General features: G+C 51.1%; 6 protein-coding genes across 6 annotated transcripts; 3 read left to right on the top strand and 3 right to left on the bottom strand.

Annotated features, from left to right (window-relative positions):
- Positions 1-254: 254 nt before the first annotated feature.
- K460DRAFT_369605 (carbohydrate-binding module family 13 protein) lies at positions 255-1,031 on the bottom strand. The gene is made up of 2 exons (XM_040933990.1): positions 689-1,031; positions 255-633 (listed from the first exon to the last, which is right to left on the bottom strand). Exons 1-2 carry the CDS (start codon positions 764-766, stop codon positions 322-324), a joined length of 390 nt encoding a protein of 129 aa, XP_040784163.1. The 5' UTR covers positions 767-1,031; the 3' UTR covers positions 255-321.
- Positions 1,032-5,365: 4,334 nt separating this feature from the next.
- Positions 5,366-7,347, top strand: K460DRAFT_369607 (uncharacterized protein). Its single transcript, XM_040933991.1, has 2 exons — positions 5,366-6,460; positions 6,515-7,347. Exons 1-2 carry the CDS (start codon positions 5,866-5,868, stop codon positions 7,240-7,242), a joined length of 1,323 nt encoding a protein of 440 aa, XP_040784164.1. The 5' UTR covers positions 5,366-5,865; the 3' UTR covers positions 7,243-7,347.
- A 288-nt stretch (positions 7,348-7,635) lies between these two features.
- On the bottom strand, positions 7,636-8,817 carry K460DRAFT_358334 (uncharacterized protein; the record flags this gene model as incomplete). The annotated part of the gene is made up of 2 exons (XM_040932097.1): positions 7,636-8,521; positions 8,573-8,817. 2 exons carry the CDS (start codon positions 8,815-8,817, stop codon positions 7,636-7,638), a joined length of 1,131 nt encoding a protein of 376 aa, XP_040784165.1.
- Positions 8,818-9,546: 729 nt separating this feature from the next.
- On the bottom strand, positions 9,547-11,086 carry K460DRAFT_369609 (uncharacterized protein). The gene has a single exon (XM_040933992.1). The coding sequence runs from the start codon at positions 10,688-10,690 to the stop codon at positions 9,986-9,988; it is 705 nt and encodes a 234-aa protein (XP_040784166.1). The 5' UTR covers positions 10,691-11,086; the 3' UTR covers positions 9,547-9,985.
- Positions 11,087-11,518: 432 nt separating this feature from the next.
- On the top strand, positions 11,519-11,983 carry K460DRAFT_169990 (uncharacterized protein). The gene has a single exon (XM_040926948.1). It carries the CDS (start codon positions 11,591-11,593, stop codon positions 11,933-11,935), a length of 345 nt encoding a protein of 114 aa, XP_040784167.1. The 5' UTR covers positions 11,519-11,590; the 3' UTR covers positions 11,936-11,983.
- A 2,294-nt stretch (positions 11,984-14,277) lies between these two features.
- Positions 14,278-21,169, top strand: K460DRAFT_292629 (DUF221-domain-containing protein; the record flags this gene model as incomplete). The annotated part of the gene is made up of 4 exons (XM_040929361.1): positions 14,278-17,795; positions 18,511-19,871; positions 19,924-20,322; positions 20,373-21,169. The coding sequence occupies 4 exons, from the start codon at positions 14,278-14,280 to the stop codon at positions 21,167-21,169; spliced, it is 6,075 nt and encodes a 2,024-aa protein (XP_040784168.1).
- Between the last annotated feature and the right edge of the window lie 45 nt (positions 21,170-21,214).

Consider the following 21,214-nt stretch of genomic DNA (forward strand, 5'->3'; position numbering starts at 1 on the left):
CCAATTCCATGATCAACAAAGCATCACGGGAAATCTGATGACGTCTTTATGGTCTCTTCCTTATGAGCAATGTTCAAAATTATCGTAACTTGAAAGTAGCATTTTACAATAATCACGAACATCTCCGCACCCAAAGTACCTTCACAGAATCAGAGATAGCTCAGCTAAAGCGTATGCGCTTTGAAAATCCTTTTCTTAGCATTTGTAACGGTAGCAGTAAGGACAGTCAGATTACAAAATCCCAGATGCCACATCGGCCCGTAGCATCGATAGACGATGGCCCATTACCTCAACGCCCCCCACTCCCCTAGTTGTCATTGCTCACCACCCATAATTGGCCAGCGTGTCAATAGTTGGCTTCGACAAACGCCACTTCTGATTCGGAGTCTGCGGATTGTTCCTAGGGTAAACCAAAACCTTTTCGCCACTAGCCGACGAGGAGCCCTTAACATCCAGCACCAGTCCGGGATACCTCATGCTTTCAATCTCATAGTATCCATCGGCAAGCCTCGTGATCTTCCATGCCTGGCTCGAGATGGCGTTTGGTTCAAAGTTCAAGACTTGGGCCTGTTGCAAGTCAGTGTTGGGATTGGATCCGGTCGATGCGGTGATGACTAAAGGTTGAGGTACGAAGTCAGTATATGTCGCACATGCAATTGGTAGTCCAACGTTACTGACCAGCGCCGAGGCGGTTGGCGATGAAGGCATAGCCCGAGGGTTCACTGGTGATGTACCATTGCTGGAAACGCTCATTGCGGCTGGACATATGTATTAGTAAGTGTGTGAGGGGTTAAAGAGTGTATAGGGGTGGAATTACTCCGAACTGTCGAGCTTTTGGGTAACGTCATTATACGTCAGGTACTTGGTAGTAATGGGTAAGGCGGAGCTGATGTTGTAGTATCCGGAGAACTGTGACAATACAGTTGGAACAATTGCCAGGGAGGCAGCAAAGATCTGGAGAAAATGCATATTGATTCAAAGATCGATGTGATGGAAGCTGATAGGGAAACTTGGAATGCTTGTGACAGAAGATCTGAGCCAGTTGTTCGTTGTTGTCCGTTTCGTGATCCGGGCCCATCTACTTATACTTCTTCGCGTTCACCAGAAGTTATTTCGAGATGAACTTAGCCATCCTCACGCACAACCTGAACGTAACTTTGGCGAACACCACATGACACCACACCCTTCCCTTTCCCAGGTACATTGTAATTAGTGCAACATGTTCTGAGGAGATATACTGGAAATGCGGGCACCGTACATCTAGAGGTCGCATTTGTACACCCTCGTGCAGCTCCTACAGCCACAGCGTGTCACAACGATACATTGAGTACGTAAAAGCCCAAAGGCAGAATAATATGTGCGTTTACACAAGCTGTGGTATGTAAACTCAGCGGTATATGTCGCGACTATAACGGCATTGGCCACATTACAGGTTGCGACTACCTGAAGCGGAAGCAGAATCTTAACCGCATTACATATCCACGTTGTCACATACAGCTCCAACTCTTCCAGGGCCATCCAACACCAGAATTGCAAGCAGTATAGCCTCCCACACAACTCTAAGAGGCGAAATAGAACTTAACTAAGAAGTGTAGGCTGCTCATCTGTGTAGACATGGCCGGATGCTTCGTATCTCCTCAGCTGATATACCCCTGGCTGCATCTACTGTGAAAATACTCATCTGCTGATTCCAGCTGTAACGCAAGTACATTTCCCCGCATCCTCGTAATACTCAGAGTTATACGGGTCTTCCAGATATCTCAACCTGTAAACCACCAATGATTCTGTCATTCCATCGAGGAACCCTTGTCCTCTCAGCACACGAAGCCACTACTACCTAGCCAACAGCTCGATATTCAGTGCAATGATCTTATGAAAATAGAGAGCCGATAGCAGCCTTTTTTTGCTACTCGCCATATGGCGCTGAATAGAAGTATGAGTTGCAAAAGGCGTGGTTGATACAGCGTACCTCTGAGCCTACATTATCAAATGAGGTGAAGAGTAAAGTGACATGCCCAACATCAGAGGGACATAGAAAGTAATTCGTCTAGACTATGATATTACGTACGTCACAGCGTATCCTGTTAATAGATGTCATCATTGCAAAGCAGGTAGCCATGCGTGGCGTACGCAGACAAATTGGCAGTATCTAAGCAGCAAGCATGTTGCGCAGAGTAACGCCGCGAAACTGCATATTCCCGAGCTGTGCTTACTATAAGAGTATAAGTGAGGGTATAATTGATTTCCACCAATCGATGGGTCACCTACTTTCTCCAGAATTTGACTTTTGACAATGACTTCATCGTACCTTACGTTTCAGATGTATCGCTTGTCTGTAGGAACCCTACGGTGTTTCCTCACTGGGTCGCTGCATAATGCACATGACAATCAGCTGATCCGGGGCATGTTATGTAGTTGGCGAAGGGAGCAGTGTCTCGGCTATGCATGGTACAGATTTTCGGTCCTACTTGCAACAGGTTTCGATGCATGCTGCAGTTGGAGGCGAACGTGCGAACCTGGTTGTGGAGGTGGAGACGGTAGCTGATCAAACAGGTTGCTGACACTAGGGTATATCGCGGATGATATAGAAGAGCGGCTTGTCTACGTAATAATCATCTCAACTGCCTTTTGAATAAAACAACATAGATATGCCATAACGATTGAAATGTGATAGAGAGAGCTTACCCTAACTCGTCCTGTGAGGTTGGTGGTATTGTATGATAGACGCAAGATATCCGCTCCAGCGTGCGAGCACCGGGATCAAGCTTCGATTACATCACCCCTCAATTTTGCATGAACGCGATCTCCCTCAATCTATGCGGCCTTAGATGGGGGGTATTGGAGAGCTGTAGAGAGCAGCGCACACAGGTGTGGGGCAAGGAGGATGAAACGTGGAGAGACGCTTCGGGGACTAGCGGCGCAGGATCGAAGCCCATGACTTGCATATTGGCAAGTGAACGGCTTCGTTCGGGGGAGTCTCCTTTTGGGTAGCCTTGGACTACGTCTGCCATGAGACTGGGCAAATGTGTCGTGAATACGAGACGTTCGTCTTAAGCAAAAAAAAACCGCGGATAAGGGCACTGTCTCCAAACTAACGGACCTACACTAGCTTGCTGAGTCGTGTCCTAGCTGCGCCGTTGGAACGGGAAGGTGGAGAATAGGGTAAAAGAGAACAGACTGCAAGCGACCTTGCGAATAGGCTGAGCGACGGGCTTGTTCTCGTTCATGGACTTTCTTGTCGCGAATGCAACATGACTAAGGGCGCCATTTGACGTAAGCTCAAGGCTTGGGACGACGGAAGGATTGAACGTTGTGATAGCATGTTGAACTTGTGGATATTTGCAGATACGAGACTGGTATGTATCGTTGTGGAGGTTGTGAGATTGGCTGCCGGCTGGCCGGTTAATGTGTTGGACGTTGGTACTTCGCCCTCACCGATTGACTGCGGTAAAGTCGGATTGTTGGTATCGCAACTTTTTTCCGTGTGAGATGTCCTTCGCACTTTCTTTCAGCAATCGCTAGATGCAGTCTGCAATTCCGTTCGCATCGGTCCGTTGCCGCTGGCCACAATTTGTATATAACAGCGCATAATAAAATCGTACCTTGTCCCACGATTAACGTTTGAGACTGACAAGGAGGAAAGGATTGTGGGAGTAACGTACTAGATTGTATGAGGCATCATTGCCGTTCACCACGCGCTTGTCACGCCTTTTGCGCTTGCGGGGTACATTTCCCTGAAGGACTCCGCGTGTACTTCGCCTGAGCAACGAGTCTGGAGCTTTGGTAAATTAACCATGGCCGTACTACGGTGATATTGAAGAGGACGCCTGAAATAGGATCGGACGGATCGGGGTAGTCTGATTCGAGCTCTTGCCGGCAGGGTCGATGCGACTACTCATGTCGCCAGTATTTGGGAGGACAGTTTCTTGGTACGATTGATTGACCTCATCGCTACCAAGGCGCAAAGAACTTTATCGAACATTAGAGTTGCCGCATCGATCCAAGATTCTCTCGCTGCAATGCAGGCCAGCATGCCGGTAACATGCAAGCCGCCCCTTGGTTTAGCGCAGGGTACCTGGTTGAAAAGGTGTTAGGATTATAGAGGAAGGATGCATTAAGTTTGAACGCCAAATGCCAGCGATGACGGGTTCCACGCCTATCATTGCTCTCTCATCGGCAGTTGATTTGGTTCATGGATGACGAAAAACTGCACGTAGCTCTGGAGACGAAGCCATGTATGCAGACATATACGTATGTCAACAATAGCTGTTGATACGATGTATGCAGTGCGTGTTGAACGAGTCACGCCTCATGAAGACGTTCTGGAACGTGTCCAGCTTCATCCTTGGTCTGGCCTACATAGCGTGGTGTTGGAAACCGTGGTGGCTGCGCTTGTGGCTGTCGATTGATTGCGGTTGATTGCGCACTCTCGGCATCTTTCTCAGAGCTTCGAATCATGCCTCGGTCCTTCCCTGAAGCCTGGATTTCCGGGATGTCGTAAGCACTTTGCAAACGCTTCCGTCGTCCGTGTTGGAGTCCCGAGCGCCCAGCCAGCTATCAAGGCCAGATCAAGGGAACTTTAGTATCCGGAATCATCATTGTCTTGCCGGTACGGTCAATTCGGGCCGCACAAAACTCGACTTGTTGGCAATGCCCTTTTCGATACTCGCTTCGTGTGTAACCCCTGATAGCGCAAGAAACTCTAGAGTGTACCGGGTTAGCAGCTGCCCATCTAGCGGTTAATCCCCCAGAATCTAGCTAGCTAGAATTGCTGCCCCGCAAACTGGCTACGTAAAAAGGAGGTCGCGGCTGGTGTGAGAGGTTCCTCAGGCTTGAAGTCGAGATGAATGGAACGCGCCGCAATTTGAGTGCGGCGTAGCTCACCCTCGGACACGGTCACCATCAAAGACCAACGGACTCGTTTCGACGACTGGAAAATTGCGCAAGATTTCGTATGCATACGGCGAGGGCGCGCGGTTGGCACCGCTGTAGCACCGTCAATCACCCTCTGGATTGGTATTGTAGCGGCAGCTGATGTGCTGTACGGGACGTGCTCCACGTGGTGGCTGGCACTTGTTCCCACCAGTATGCGCTCGAGACTCATCACACGACAACATCCCCGTCCCGCTCCCTTCCACGTTGTTGTCCCTTATGCTATGGTGCCTGGCATGTCTTCGCTAGAGCCTTGAAGCTTGCCCAGGAAGCCCTGACCGGCTTGGCCGGTTGGGCTATTCTCGAGTCGTTCCCTTGCACCAAGACGCTGACTGACTGGCAAGGAGAGCACGCTAGATGCAGTGGCCCAACCCAACCCTGCATAGTGTAGCGTACTTAGGCGATCTCTGGCATCCGTCAAACATGCTGCACCTGGGCACCTGCATTTCCATTTTACCTAGATACAGCAGATACTTTGACGATCCCTAGCTTGAAAGCATATCAAAGCGCCCATCCTGTATTGGCACTAAGGCTTAGGACCCTCTGACAAAATCCTCCTATTCTATGGTCGTTCCCTCAGTATTTCCCCCCCGATTCCAGGATTCCATACTTTTGCGGAGAATATCGGTGTTGACCACCTCTTTTGTGCCTTTCCCCAAACCACTCCTGACCCCACCCTTCTATCAGACAAAGCACCACTACCCAGCACACCGCGAACACGTAACCGACGAGCTGCGGGGCTATCCATCGGGAGTCTGTAAGGCACGAGACCAGTGCGCCTTCGTCGCCAGATAATCCGACCAATCGCTGCTTGGACAACCATGGTGTCCTAAAGACTTGAAAGTACGGCTACATACCCACACCCATAACCAATTGCCACGCGACCAGTTGGTAGTGAATTCACTACCGGAGACCACCGTGGTACCCCTCAATATGGCTTCCTCTTTGGATGCTCGGTCGCTCGAGAAGCGATACTCTGCATTTCCGAATAGCTTGGATCCATTGACGCCTGTGTTCCGGTCTGGGCTTATTCCGGTTACTATTTTTGCTATGATGAGCTTGATATCAGTCACGGCGCTCCTGATCTTCATCACTCATCGAATGGTATCATGGCGAAAGCACTATAAGGAAAACGTCGGGTACAACCAATATGTCATCCTCATCTACAACCTCCTGCTGGCGGACTTACAACAATCAATCGCCTTCTCGATATCTTTCCACTGGCTTCGTATAGGCAAGATTATAGCACCTACAGCACCATGCTTCGTCCAGGCCTGGTTTCTACACATCGGAGATATCGCAAGCGGATTTTTTGTTCTCGCAATTGCAATCCACACTTGGATGGGAGTCGTTAAAGGATACAAGCTACCTTACATGTGGTTTGTTGTATCAATACTGGGCATTTGGCTGGTAGCCTTACTCCTCACCATACTGGGTCCAGCGTTGTACCAGGGCCGCTTCTTCGCTCGGGCTGGAGGCTGGTGTTGGGTATCCACCGACTATCAAAACGAACGCCTCTGGCTGCACTGTAAGTATCCATGTACAAACTACGTGAGAGATACTAAGCTGACTTCTCTCGTAGATTTCTGGATCTTTATTGTCGAATTTGGAACTATTATCATCTACGCTCACATCTTCTTCCATTTGCGCGGCCGCATTCGTAGCATCATGGCCAATGATACTTCGAAACTTACGCGTGCGAATAAGTTTATGGTCCTCTACCCACTCGTATACGTGATCCTCACCTTGCCTATCGCAGTGGGTCGCATGGTCGCCATGACGGGTACCCATATGCCCGACATATTCTTCTGCGTCGCCGGCTCCATGTTGACATCATGCGGTTGGATCGACGCGCTCCTATACACCCTAACCAGACGCATACTCGTCTCGGGCGATCTTTCCACAGGGAATTACAACCGCACCCACGACGTCACCGCCATCGCAACAAACGCCGCGCGCCCGGGAGACGTCAACGACTACGGCCTACAATCCATGTCGAGCAAGGAGCCCATAGCCGGCTCCGCCCGCACCGTCACCATCGTCGGCGGCAGCAATCGTCTCTCACGCTTAGCCGACCACCGCCGCGGACGCAGCCATACGCAGCGCTCACGGCAGGAAGAGACAATGCACGAGGACCTAAGCCCGACGAGGACGGGTTCCCAGGACTCGATATACAAGCCTATGCATATTGAAAACGCAATCAATATTGTCACGGAGACGAATATTCAGGTCGAGAGTGCGAGTGAGGAGTTCGATATGGTGGTACCGCAGAGGGAGAGGAAGAGTACAGAGTATACACGACGGTTATGACAAGCATAGTAATGGACACGGCCTTGTCATGTGGAATGGGATGAGATGAAATAGTTATACATATACCCCGGATCGAATAAAATCTAATTACATAAAATCAAGGCAGCCTTCTTATCTCATTCAAGCGCACATCAATTCTTTTGAAAGATAGTTGAGACGGCGAGTCATGCCATGCACGTGTGACTCCCTTCCTTTGAATGTGGTGATGTTGCGTTGATCGCGGATGATCTATACCATAGTCCTTCTGCCAAAAGAAGGGAAGGTACAGCAACGACTAGCACTGAAGCGGGAAGAAGATCATGGCTGTGCTATATATTCTTCATGTATTATGGGTGATTGTAAGGGGTATCTATATGGCAGAGTAGGGTATATATGTCGACAGCTCGCACGATTTTACACTCCTCTCGAGCGCAATTTATTTCTTGTGGGTAACTGGATACGTGATCGCAGGCGTGCAAGAGCTTCTGGTGGCGATTCGTCGTCGAAATCAAAGCCATTGGAAGAAAAGACGTCACCAGTGCTTTTGACAGGTGCCTGTAATGATCCCTCTGGTTTGTGCTGTGGTGTGTCTCGATTGGTTTGATAGCGCTCGCGTGTCGTCGATGCACGGCGTCTTGTCGCCATGGCCAGTTTCCGTTCAAGTTCTAAACTCCTGCGCTTCCATCGAATGATCTCCATTCTTTGCTCTAACTCACGCACTTCGGCCTCGTTTTCAGTATCGCCTGATTCAAGCGTACTGCTCGGACTTCTTGCACCTGGTGTAGGTGGTGGAATTTCTTGAGAAAATGGGTCCTTTTCAGCCATCTGGGATTCCCAAAGCTGCACGCCTTGTTCTTGAGCAGGTCTATGACGATCCATGGAAGAATTTACACCCCATCGACCCGAAAACTCCGCAGGTGCTCGATTTGGCAGATCAAGGCTTTTACGGCGGGCCTTGACCTTAAGATCCCGGAGCTGTCTCTTCTCCCTCATTTGAGGGCTTCGTATGCCCGCATTGCTTGAAAATAGAAGCCCATTGCCTAAACGGACGTTGGGGTGCAAAGTTCCGTCAATAAACGTGCCCCGGAAAGTTCTCAAGGCTTCACTGTTTCGCAGTCTATGCTCAATCTTCAGCTGTGGAGCCTCCTTGAACTGTGCAGATGTAGGATGGGATCCAGACTCGTCCAGTTTCAGAGCGATATCTTCGAATGGTAAACCTACTACAGACAGTCTCTGGTTGTTGTATGCATTTCGGGCTAGTATATGGAAGGTGTTGTGTTTCAAGTCCCTCCCATCTTTACTAACATGACTTTTAGCTGCGATCTGTGTGTGAGAAGTGCATCCCACTTACTTGATAAGGATAAGTCGACTCCTCAATGGATCTTCTTGTCGTATTGCCTGTATCTTAGGAGAAGGACTGCTTATGAATGATGCAGCAAGGCTCATACGCTTTTCAAATCCGTGATGAGGGAGCCACCCGTACGGGACAATGAAGATGGATCCATCATCAAAGTATGCCCATCCAGGAGGTCGTGGTACTTTGATGCGCGTGTATAGGTTTCCCAGGTTCACGAAATTCTTTTGCACCACTGTCATACCGAAAGGTGGTACAGTACCCCAAGGTGGGATGCTATAGAACTTGCCCAGGTTGACAAAATTCCTCGAGACGCGTACATAGTGCGACGCCATCCTCCGGACCCGAACCCTGTCTCAAATACCAAATTGTCGTCACGCACGGTGGGTTATGAGCAGCCGAGACTATCGATGCCGGCGATTGGATTCGTACGCTGCCTGGGATATGCAGTCGAGGGAACCATTGCAACTGTCCGAGACTATGCGGGGAGGGTCATCGAAGGGCGAGGACGCGCATTACATGACAATCGCGTGAGGTGTGTATGGGTACTGAGTACTAAACAAGATAATTAGCCTATAGGTCCATTTGGGCTAGTGGCATACTTCATGCACAGGCTCAGAAGAATTCGGGGGAAAACGTACCTCGTGTCTGCTGCAAAGGTGGTTTGGTGGCTTCGAAGGATTCACGATGCAGCGCATAAATAATTTGAGCACGAGCCAACTACCCGGCAGACGGTTCATAGCCCGAAGTCCCTTCGATCGACATCTTAATCCCACTTCACGTCTTGTCGCACATATCACAAACTTCTCCCGCGCTGCTTTGCTCATGCTGTTGCTATGTCACAGCTGCTACATTTTTAATCTTCATTTGATCCTCATCTACATCTAGATGCACGAAAACAGTTTACGGTTAGTGCCTTTATCTAGCGTATAACTACAAATGCACGCACGATGGGCAAGGTCTTTTGTAGGGCAAGAAAGTCACATTCCCGAGTAAGATACTCTTACTTCAGAGTCACATCTCATTCGCTATGTACGCGTTCCTAAAGACCGTCCTGTACATGGCTCCTCGGACGCCCTCATGCCGCCCACCCCAACGCCGATAAACCAAACACCAGAATACTTTTGGAAAGAGCGATCGGGGCAATGCCTTGGATATCTATTCTAGCCCGTCTTACTATTCGCCACGATAGACGCTTACAAGGATGTGTTTTAGGCCTGCATCCCTGTCTTCCTGCGTTGAGCAGGATGGCCATTGTGTTCACGAAGTGTGGAAGAGCCGCAGAAGGCCAACCGCAGCGAGTATATTCGGTTGGCTTACTGGTGATGAGCCGATACTGGTCTCTCGGCGCGCGTTCGGTGCCTAGTCGCGTCCGGTTGTATGCTTTGTCCCTTAGCATAGGCGTTGGGCTCAGGATGCATCCATCTTATCCACGATGCTGTCGATTGCCATTGATCGAGTCGAAGGCGTCGTTGGTGTCGGTGGTGCCTTCCCTTCAGACTTGTTTGGTGCGGGCAGAGGCTGGGGTAAGAGCTGAGGTTGGGTCAAGGGTACGTTCCCCACGTCGTCCACGATGGGTTCATTGTCTTCTCCAACCATCTCGTCCACTTCTCGTAACCAATTTGCCTTCAGTACTTCCATGGGAGGATCCAGATCGCCAGGTTTGCCGCCGCGTCGAGCCTCTGCAGCAGTCATCTTCCGTTCGCCGCGTTTATGGGGATGGAAGTGCATGCGCCGGAGGTGACTTGCAGCGTTATAGCATTCGTTATACCTTTTGCCCGTCTGGCATGCTTTGCAGTTTGCAAGAAACGTCTTGTCGGGCGAGGTGTCGATGGTAACCCAGACTTTACGCGTCTTCCTGTGAACGCGGTTCGTATGACGTCGCAATTCATGCTCACTGCGGAAACCGTCGGGATAGTCGGTGCATGTTGGACACTTCAGCCGCAGTACTCTGCGAGACGGGGTCTTTGATGTTGTTTGGGCAGTGGGTGATGTATTAGGCGTGGTGTCAAGAGGCGATGCTGTAACAATGGTTTCCCTTGATGCTGACGGTAGCTCAACAGGTTCGCTGACTTGAATCATTGTCGAGGTGGTAGCCGGCGTTTCTTCTTTCATCCTGGCTCTTGACCTTGTTGGAGGCATCAACACTTGACAGTCTTTTAGGGGTCCAAGAGGACTGGATGAGCGCGGATCTATCCCGTCTCGAAGTGAACGGACTCGGAAGTTGATTTGTTCCTTGGGAGTGGGGCTACTGCGGCAGCTCTAACGGCGACTAAATCTGAAGGGTTTAGACGATATGGAGAGTACGGCCAGGGTGTTAGAGACGTGTGATGTGTTTCCAGGTCGATCTGGGGAGCGCGGGGCTAGGCAGGGAAATAAGTCCAGGCAGATAGTTGATTTTTGCTGGGACAGGCGGAGTGGGCACGAGCTGCAAGGCTGGGTTTTCAGCTCCCGCGTCAGTCAGCCTCAGCCTGAACGAAGTCTGTTGAGCTCAGGGCGAATCAGGCAACAAGACGCGGATAGCTTGGGTAGGACCCTTTGCCGGTTGGACCAAACAATAAAAAAGAACCAAAGGATCCCAGCCAGAACCCTGCTCGGATCATTCCGCTATTGCGAAGAACAGCAGGTCCAAGAGGGCGAGAGTTGGGGCGAGCGAGCTGTTGTGATCACCTTGGTCATGCTTTTCCTATTTCGAGGGTGATGGCTCGCGCCTAGTTATGCGAGCTAATTCCCGTGACGACGACACCATCGCTCACGTTGCATCATCGTTTCTAGCACCAATGCATCCTCTAAATCCTGTTAGCAAGGGCACCATCAGCGCCATTTGGTTTTCTTCTCTAGTTTCGTTCCCTTGTTCAGCCTCGCCGCGGCCAAGTACCGGATCATCCGCCTCGTTGCGGTCCAAGCGGGAACCGCGGGCACGCGAATCAGCGCTCCGAGGGACTTGTTTATTTTACGAGGAATCGCCGATTACGAGCCAATGGAGCCTTTCCAAGGCTACAAGTCCAGCTGGACATGGGCAGCCTGCACTCGGAATACAGATTTCTAGCCTCTCGATCGGAGGTGGCCTTCCATGCACCATGCAGGTGTCTTGCTTTGATTCTTTTGTCTCAATCTCAAACAGCTCTCGTAGTGGGGCGCAATACGACTTCACGAAAAGAATGCTGGGATGCTAGCCCACAAGCCCCCGCCTCGTTCAAGTCATGCTTGGCTGTCACTTTCGGTTTGCGGAATATGGGCATTGGGCATAAGATCGGTCCTCCTGTTCCGCGGCTGACGTGCAGCTGCCACAAACCTTGTTCAGCGTTCGAGTTGAACATGTCAACCATGCCCCAACAACAAAATCCTGGACAAACGTAACATCAATGGCATTTAGGATTCTATCTTATGTTGAGTCTCTCGTCGAAAGGATTTCCGGTACGGAGGGCATGCCATCAGCTAAACCATCTGCCAGACTAACAATATACCATGACGCCTGCCCCGATGCTACGCTGACAGGCTTCAGCACGCTTGTCAGCCTCCCCGCCAATAGTAGCCCCACACTTCCTTCCAAGGTAAAGGCGCGAGAACACGATTATTGATTCGTAAGCCTTCAGCGAGAGGACGACTCGGTGTTTCAGGTCTTCGACGTCCTGGGAAGTCATGCAGCTCGCTACTTGTTACCTGTTCGGGATCGCTTGCAGCACTGCAATTGCTTTACCTAGGTATCGCAAGTGCTGCTAGCTACTAGATAAACAAAGCCATTGCCATCGTACCTCAGCTAGCACTGAAATCACCAACAAACTCGCTTGTTCGTCTGACCATCAGTCAAGAGGAATAATAGTACACCGACGTCAGGCCCTACGCTTCCGGATGCGAACATAGTCCCGCGAATTCGGTTCCAATACGAACCGTCGCTACTTTCACTCGGTGGATTTTCTGAAGCGCAGTGCAAGGACTGACAATAATCTAGATGGACAACTCTACTTCATGGGTTGGCTCCTCCCAGCCTCTCAACTAATAGCAGGTACCCACTGACACGTTGACGCCGGATGTCTTCGGCTCGATGGCAAAGACGGGACATCCATCACATGCCTATGGCTCCTCGAATGCCACTCATCCGTACTTGCGAAGCACCCACTATTGAACAATAACAAATTCCTTATCCACGGGCCTGTCGCATCTTTTCCACGCTTCCGCTTAGCCAAGCCGATCGAAGTTGCTATGATCGCCATCCTGCATTAAACAGAGCTCACGAGCAGTCGCAAGTGTTTTGGAAATATGGACATATATCGCTCTCCTTGTCATCAGTTGGCCGAAGGCGGGAAGTTAAGGGATGCCAGGGGTACATTGGCAATATTCCGACATTCGCACATCACCCCGAATGTCTCATCTTTCGGGCGACCTATGTTGCATATAGACTATGGCTTGCAGAATCCCAGCGAGGGACACCAATTATGGCAAGACGCCGTGGAAGCACGTGCCCAATGCGGAACTATCAGCTCATGACGAGGCGTTGAGGCTGAGTGTTTCACGGACTCCCGCTGGTCTTTGAACATTAGAGGAATATATGGTAGGCACAAATGAGGAAGTAGATCTTCTCGTTCCCGCTTCAGAATCATGGTCACTGAGGAAGCAGAACAGATGCAGTTTGTATAAACCGACGTGCGCCCCTCTCCACAATAAACGATACGAAACGTTGAAGCAGCAGCAGTATATTATTAGCTTCTGGGGGATGCTACGACGCGGATATTTTCGCTGGAATAGATCAAGCTTGTTTTGAGCACATTTCTGCTGGAAATCAGGGAGGCGAAGACAAACAGATTGCCAGTTGAACAACGGCTGCCGTACGACGAGTGGTTGTTGGCTAACCACCAACCACATTCGCAGACTTTTGGTCACTCAAGGTGTGCTACTGCAGCTTGCGCTTTTGATAGCAGGGAAGGCGTCTAGCATTGTGGAACAATATCCCAGGCGATTTCTCGGTATCCTACTACACGTATCTTGCATTGGAGGGTTAGTAGATAAGCTCTGCACCCACTCTCCAAAGGCCAGGATCAGGTCTGAGAGTTCAAGTATATTAATTATAATAATAGTAGCTTTTAACTGTCAACTTGCTCTAGGAAGAAAGGCCCTTTCAGGTTCTCCGAACAATAGCGGTTAGTATTGAATGTCAACGTGCTGGGTCTAGCCGCGAGGTTGAGAAGCATGTCACAGCGAATGTGGGAGATCAACTGCAGATCATCGCGTACTAACACAGCTAACCGTGATTGGGCCAGTAGGCGGGCTTTTTGTGATGGAGAAAGGGGCCGAGGTTTGTCTGCGCGGTTGAGTCGAAGGTTGAAGACTGATGAGCATAGTAGTCAAGATGAAGCTGCACGTTGGGTGAAGTGCGAGGCAATGGCAGATGCAAATGGAAGGCGCTTGGGCCTGTTGACGTATGAGGAAGCGGCTTCCGGAGGTGCAGCCGATGATGCTGTTAATCGAACTACCCATTATTATTAAACCCCAGACGCGAGATGCACCTGTCGTTTGCTGAAGACTCACACATGATCTTCCCCACGCGTGTCGATACACTCAACAGCCATCCTCGTACGATTCTCACACTGTCGCCCACGCCCGCGCCCACCCCTATCTCGGTTGCACCTCTGCGCCGCGCAGCCTTCGTCATCGCAATGCGACCTCTTCGTCGGACAAGGTGATCGAGCCGCAGCCTCAAGACCATGTCGGCGCCCTCGAGCGATGGCCGCCCCTCAGTCTCCTCGGAGCCCTCGGTGGCGTCTTCCCCTACACTCATTTCACAAAACTCGGGTGCCTACGCAGACAACGGGGAAGGCAGCTCTTCGCCGCGGCAGAGCGTTGGCTTCAGGCCCAATACGGGCGCGGTGAGCGGCACTCAAAGGGCAGGGTCGGGGAGTCCGCTGTCTGTGGATTCGATACAAGAGCAGGACTTCGCCCGTCGCAAGCAGCGCGCACGGCGCTCGGGAGGGTTTCTGCTAGACTCGAGCTTCCCCAGCGGTCCGAGGACACAGCATCATGAGACACACGAGAACAGCGGCGGGAAGGAGGTTCGCTCGAGGAAGAGACTATCTCCCAGTAGCTCACCCCTTTCGCGAGAAGTGCAGGTCTATGGACAGAGCGCTGCAGAGAGAGGGTCCCACCTTGACTCGGCCGACTCGCAAGAGCAGAACCGTGGCCAACTTCGCGTTGGGAAGACAAACAGGAACACACATATGGTGCCGTCTACCGCCCATGACCGGGACCTGTCACCCACCACACCGCAACGGCAGATGATCGATCCAAATCAGCTCGTACATATGGCTTTGAACCTGAGCGAGAGTCGAAGAAGGAATATAAGTACTAGTCAGCTGCTAGCATCTCAGTCTCGCGCCACTTCAGGTTCGCAACGGGAAGGGGCCCCGTCCAACCATGGCGCTGGCAGCAGTCTAAAGCACTATCTCAACGAGCAGCGACGAGCATCAAGGAACATCTCCCCGATGGGCGCCAAAGCCTCGCCTTCTCGCCATATGTCTACATCCATACCGCGAAGCGGATCAATTGCCTTTCAAACTACTCAGTCAATCAACCCCTCTACTGCTACACTGATGCGAGTTGGCAAAGCACGCGCATACATCGAACTTCAAATGGAGTATCTACGACTGCTAGAGTATCTGCCCCCGCTGAAACCAGACGCCAACGCACCCGGGAACTTCGTAGTGACTTCAAGTAACGTTCCAGGCAGTACGCAAGCGCAGCTCACTCGCATACCGTCTTACGCTGGCAAGCAGTACGGCCTCGGTCGTCCCTACAACCCGCTACAATACATCCGCAACCGAAGAACCAGAGCTCGCGAACGACGAACGCTCGACCACTCTCCTGAAGAGTTCATCGACATTGGGCAAGTTCGAGAGTGGGTGGATCGCATAGAGCAACATTCGAGCCACTCTAGCTACCGTCGAGGCGATGCTGTACAGTTGCCAGAACTACACGCTGAGCATGCAGTAGAGGGCGCGCCAAGCAAACCAACGAGGTCACAGAAGGGCTGGGTCCTGAGCCCAGAAGAGCTGCTTGCAGATGTGCACTGGGTCGAGCAAAACGACAATAAGACGCTAATCGAGAATCGGCATGGTCGCAGGATCTTCCCACCAAGAGATGTACAGAAGCAGGACTATCTTACACCGCGCACAAGCAAAGAATACTCCGAAAAGCGCAGAAAAAGCTGGGTGGAAGGCTTACCTGGTGTCGCAGCTGATCCTACGACTGGCGACGAAAGCGAGAAAGGTAGCGAAAGGGGTCGCAAGCGAAGGTTACTCCCAGCAATTCGCACTGATAGTCCCAGAGGTGGCAAATACTCTAGGCGAGGCTCGCGACTACGGACGAAGGACGATTCTGATTCCTCTGGTTCGGATACCGATCTTGGGAAGCGCAAGCCCCGCCTTGTTGTGGATGTTGATCAAAATACTGGTCCGCTTGCTTTGTTGTTAGAGCAACAAGCAAAAGAGGTCCGAGCGAAGTCGCCGGCTATTATTTCGCCTGATACCCCGGACAAATGGGGGAGGAATGACATAGAGTTGCCTGAAAATAGCGGTGCACGAGACTCACTGGAGGTACCTCGCCTCGGAAACGGCTTCGCATATGTCAAAGACCACGGGAGCTTCAAGATACCTCCACGAGTTCGTACGCATACTAAGCTCTCCATCGACGATACTGAACCGAGATCGTCCTTCGAAGACTGGGACAGCACAGCACCGAACACACCACTACATTCAAAACGCTTCCCTCATATTGGAGATGACCTTTCTCCACCACAGAGCCGAGCAGGCTCCAAGAATAGGAAATCTAAGCGTAGCAAGCTGAATATATTTCATTCACGCGAGACTAGCGAAGACCACAAGCACGAGTTCCGACCAGAATCGGCTGGTACAGATAAGCAACAAAGTTCCCGGCAGGCAAGTGAGGAAACGCAAGATGAAAAGCATAGAGGAACACTAGCAGCTCCGGGTGCCGTGAGGAGCCTCCTCGGCCATCGCAAGAACGACAGTGTCAGCAGCTTGCCAAGCCCCGACAAACTGCGCCGCAGAGAAACCCAAGAACCACACTCTGCTGTCTCTCGATTTTTCAAAGGCGCGAAGCGGGAAGGGACGAAAGTCGGAGAGTTTATATTTAGAAGAGACCGACCAGATGACTCTGATGGGGAAATATCGTCGGGTCGCAATTCGGTGGATTTTGGCATCGACCCTTACACCAAAATTAGGGCTCCCATACGGCCGGCGACATCTCGCACGGTCACGACAGAAAGCGTTGCCTCCAGGAAACACGGCCGCTCTCACCTTGAACTCCCCACTTTCCGCCCAGTCAATCAAACACACCGTGACGACGAGTTCGGTTCGGATGTGGAGCATCACATCACTCGCCAAACCCGAGAGCGAAAGAACAGCCGTTCACCTCGTTTCAATAAACTCGCACCACCTCGAATGGACCTGGGTACCCTCTCTCAAAACTCGTCCACAACATCGCTCAGCGTCATCCGCAGTCACAGTCAAGACCGGATCAATAAAGTTCTCGAGCGTCCTGGAGCGTTTAGTGTGCCTGGCCTGCCTCCTACAGCGCTTAGGAATGCTCAAGGGCCTAATGGCAGACAGCGAAGTAGCTCTCGACCAACGCTTGATGGCAAGCGGCACTGGAGTATTGCAGACAATGGTGAGCATGCGGTCCAGCGCAAGGCCACCAACATCGTCGCGCAGGCTGACATCGCCCGCGTTCGTGCACTCTTCTTATGCTCTGGTGTTAAAGCCAAAGAGATCACCCATCGCGCCTATTCATCTAGATCACCAGCTCCCGCCTTCCTCACCCGTGCTGCAGCCACAGCCAAAACGCAACTCTTCCCCGTTCCAAGGAAGGAAGAACATGTCTTAGCTGCCCGCATACTGGTCAAAGACCTCGAGTCTTCCACCAAGGCTCTGCAAATATCGCTAGAAAACTTCCGCGACAGTGCTATTAAGGAGCTCACTACCCAGATATTGCAATTGCAATCCCGCGTGGACTCTGACCTCATGCCTCGCATTTTAGACGGGGGCGACAAAGCGTTGCGCATTACGAGTGAAGTATCCGGGCAAGGACCGTTACAAGTAAAGGAAATCACAGACGAAATCGACCGCATGCTGCGGGCACGAAGACGCAGAATGAGATGGGCCCGAGGCCTCGGCTGGATGCTCGTCGAGTGGGCATTGGTGGCCGTCATGTGGTGGTTGTGGCTTATGGTTGTGCTTGTGGGTTCTGTAAAGAGGATTCTTGGTGTAGGTTGGGGGCTTGTGAGGTGGTTACTATGGCTGTAGGAAGGCCACCCCATTCACCCCATTCTAGCATTAGATATGCTATGTTGTATAAACAGGCGTTGGGTTTAGGCTGTATTTACACTGGTTTAGGGTTTGGGTGTTCCGGTTGGATTTCTAGGACTGGACGGTGTGATACCATGGGCAAAAGAACGGTGTTTGATACAGATTGTTTGGAGACACGTAGAACTTTTAATATGTAAATAAATACACATCTTTCGCACTAAAACGCTAAATATCCTTCGTCTGGTCCTCGGAGTTGTGCTGCCTAGACGCAGTAAGCACGTGTGCTCGAGCTGGGTGGCGCGCACGCGCCACGCGTATACGTCATAAACACGGCAGCTCGTCGTTCATGCAGGCTTCACTTTTCGCTCTCATCAATACCATTCCACAGGTGAAGTGCACGTGAATTACCGTTCGCTTCCTTTCGTAGCCGATCTTCTTGGTGTTCTCGACAGCAATGCGCACAGGCTAATGCGCAGTCTGATCCATTCTCTTTCTATATCGAACGCCTTCAGGCGCCCACATCAAGATGGATTTCCAGACGGTTCTTGTCACCAAAGGTGACCAGTCGGTAAGTAGTCAAATGTTTCCAGGCGTACTCGAACCGAATCATCTAACAAGTCACGTCTTGAAGCAAAGCGGCCCTTCTTCTCTAGCAGCGGTCGTTGCAGCCTTCGTCCCAACAGCTGTGATAGCAATCCTATATATGATTGCTTTCATCTTAGTCAGACGCTACTATCCCAAGTTTTACTTTCCACGCACGTACATTGGAACTGTGCCGGAAAAAGATCGCACGCCATGTCACAGCCGGTCGTACTGGGATTGGGTCCACACGATGAGAATCATTCCTGATAAATTCATTCTGTACCATCAGTCGCTGGATTCTTACCTTTTTCTCCGGTTCCTTCGGACATTGATCTTTATTTGCGTCGCTGGCGCTGCCATCACTTGGCCAATTCTGATGCCGGTAAATGCCACGGGTGGAGGAAAATCAACGGAGCTCAATCGCATCTCAATTGGAAACGTGAAAAAGAAGAACCACCTCTACGCCCATGCCACAGTTGCTTGGGTGTTCTTCAGTTTCGTCATGTTCACCGTGGCAAGGGAACGACTTTGGCTTATTGGTCTACGACAAGCGTGGAATCTTTCCAAGACGAATTCGAAGAGGCTATCGTCGCGCACCGTCCTGTTCCTCTCCGCACCGACAGCAGCTCTTGACGACAGCAATATGCAGCGGTTCTTCGGCAATGACGCGGTCAGAATATGGCCCGCTACGAAGGCCGATAAGCTTCAGTCTTTGGTATCCGCTAGAAACTCGAAGGTTGAAGAGCTAGAGGCCGCCGAGATCGCACTCATTCAGAACGTCAATAAAGAGATCAAAAAGACTCAAGGCGGAAACAACGACCGGAATATGAAGTACGACAGCCTGCCAAAGCAGATGAAGAAATCCCTACGACCAACACATAGCCTACACACACTACCAGGTGGCAAAAACGTCGACAGCATCGACTGGTTTCGGGATCAACTCAAAGGGAAGGAGCGTGATGTTGAAAAGGCTCGTGAGTCGAATGAGGGCGCGGAGAGAGCTAGTGGAGCAGCGGCAGTATTCGTCGAGTTCCGTACGCAAGCCGCAGCGCAACAAGCTTGCCAGCAAATCGCTTCATCGGATATCTTGTCACTCACGCCACGGTACACTGGAGTTGTGCCAAATGAAGTAAACTGGACCAACCTCAACTTAACTCCCGCGCGCCGCATATCGCAGGGAGGCATCGCACTTGCCCTCGTCATCGCCACCATCATTTTCTGGTCTATTCCTGTCTCCCTTGTTGGTATCATCTCGAACATCGAGTACCTTGCTAAGAACTTCAAATGGCTTCATTTCCTCAACAAGCTTCCACCCTCCATTATGAGTCTTCTGAGCGGCCTAGTGCCTCCTCTACTCCTTAGCGCGTTGAGCAGATACGTGCCAAATATTTTCAGATGTACGTACCCCGTGAAAGCTGGTCTCAGAATCCAAATAGCTTACCAACGTAGATATCTTCACCACCTTTGGAGAGCCCACCAAAACCTCGACTGAATTGAAGGTACTCAAGTGGTACTTCGTTTTTCAGGTCTTGCAAGTCTTTCTCGTCACTACGCTCTCATCAGGGGCTACAGCTGTGGCGTCTCAGATCGCCAAGGATCCGGCTTCTGTTCCTCAACTACTTGCCGAGCGTCTACCACAAGCATCAAACACGTACCTTACATACTTCGTCGTTCAGGCACTAACAAACGCCCCGAGCAATATTCTGAACTACTCTGATGTTCTGTCCTTTCTTTTCTTCGACAAGTACTTTGATAAGACGCCACGTCAGAAGTACAATAGCTATGTTACTTTGAGGGGCATGCCGTGGGGCAAGCTGTTCCCGAAGTATGTGAATTTTGTGATCATCGGTAAGAGAACACCGTGGAAGAATCAAGGGCATTATACTAACGTCATTCAGCTATTGCCTACTCTTGCATCGCACCCCTCGTCCTTGGCTTCGCCGCCATAGGCCTCGCCATCTTTTATGTCAGCTATCGGTACATGCTACTCTACACCGTGCAACCCAAAATCGACACGAAGGGGCACTGTTACACACTCGCCCTTCAACAAATTCTCACTGGTGTCTACATTGCCGAGCTCTGCCTCATTGGCCTTTTTGGCTTGCGCCAAGCTACTGGTCCATCAATCATGGTCGTACTCCTCCTCATCGCTACTGTAATCTTCAACTACACCACAAATCGTTACTTCGCTCCGCTTGAGCAGTTTCTTCCTGCAGACTTGGCTCTCAGTTCCGAGGACGATGAGCAAGCCCCTCTACTCTCAGCCGCAGAGGAAGGCGAATCCGATGCGCTACACAATGCGGAGTCGAATATCAACCGCCTGAGCAGTCGCACACGTGTACCGCCACACCTCGTTTCACCAGTTGCGCACTTCTTGCAGCCGCATGTTTTTGCGAGCCATACCGCGATGAAGGCTTGGCTGTGCGAAGGCGACTTTGATATGGACGATGCGCCGGAGTATAGCGAGGAAGACGTGAAGAAAGCGTATCTGAACCCTGCGTATACGAGCAAAACGCCCGTTATATGGTTGGCAAAGGATGAAGTGGGTGTAAGCCAAAACGAAGCCAAGGAGAATGAGGAGAAGGGCTTGAATTGTAGTGATCAGGGGGCGTGGATCGATGAGAAAGGGGAATTGAAGTGGAGTGTGGATGACTTTGAGGAGGTGCCGGTGTTCAAAAAGGCGATACGTTGGTAGAGATGACGGGGTGCAGAAAATACGTCACAATATAAAACACGAAGC

The sequence above is a fragment of the Cucurbitaria berberidis genome (assembly GCF_010015615.1).
Source record: "Cucurbitaria berberidis CBS 394.84 unplaced genomic scaffold K460scaffold_5, whole genome shotgun sequence".
NCBI classification, from domain to species: domain Eukaryota; kingdom Fungi; phylum Ascomycota; class Dothideomycetes; order Pleosporales; family Cucurbitariaceae; genus Cucurbitaria; species Cucurbitaria berberidis.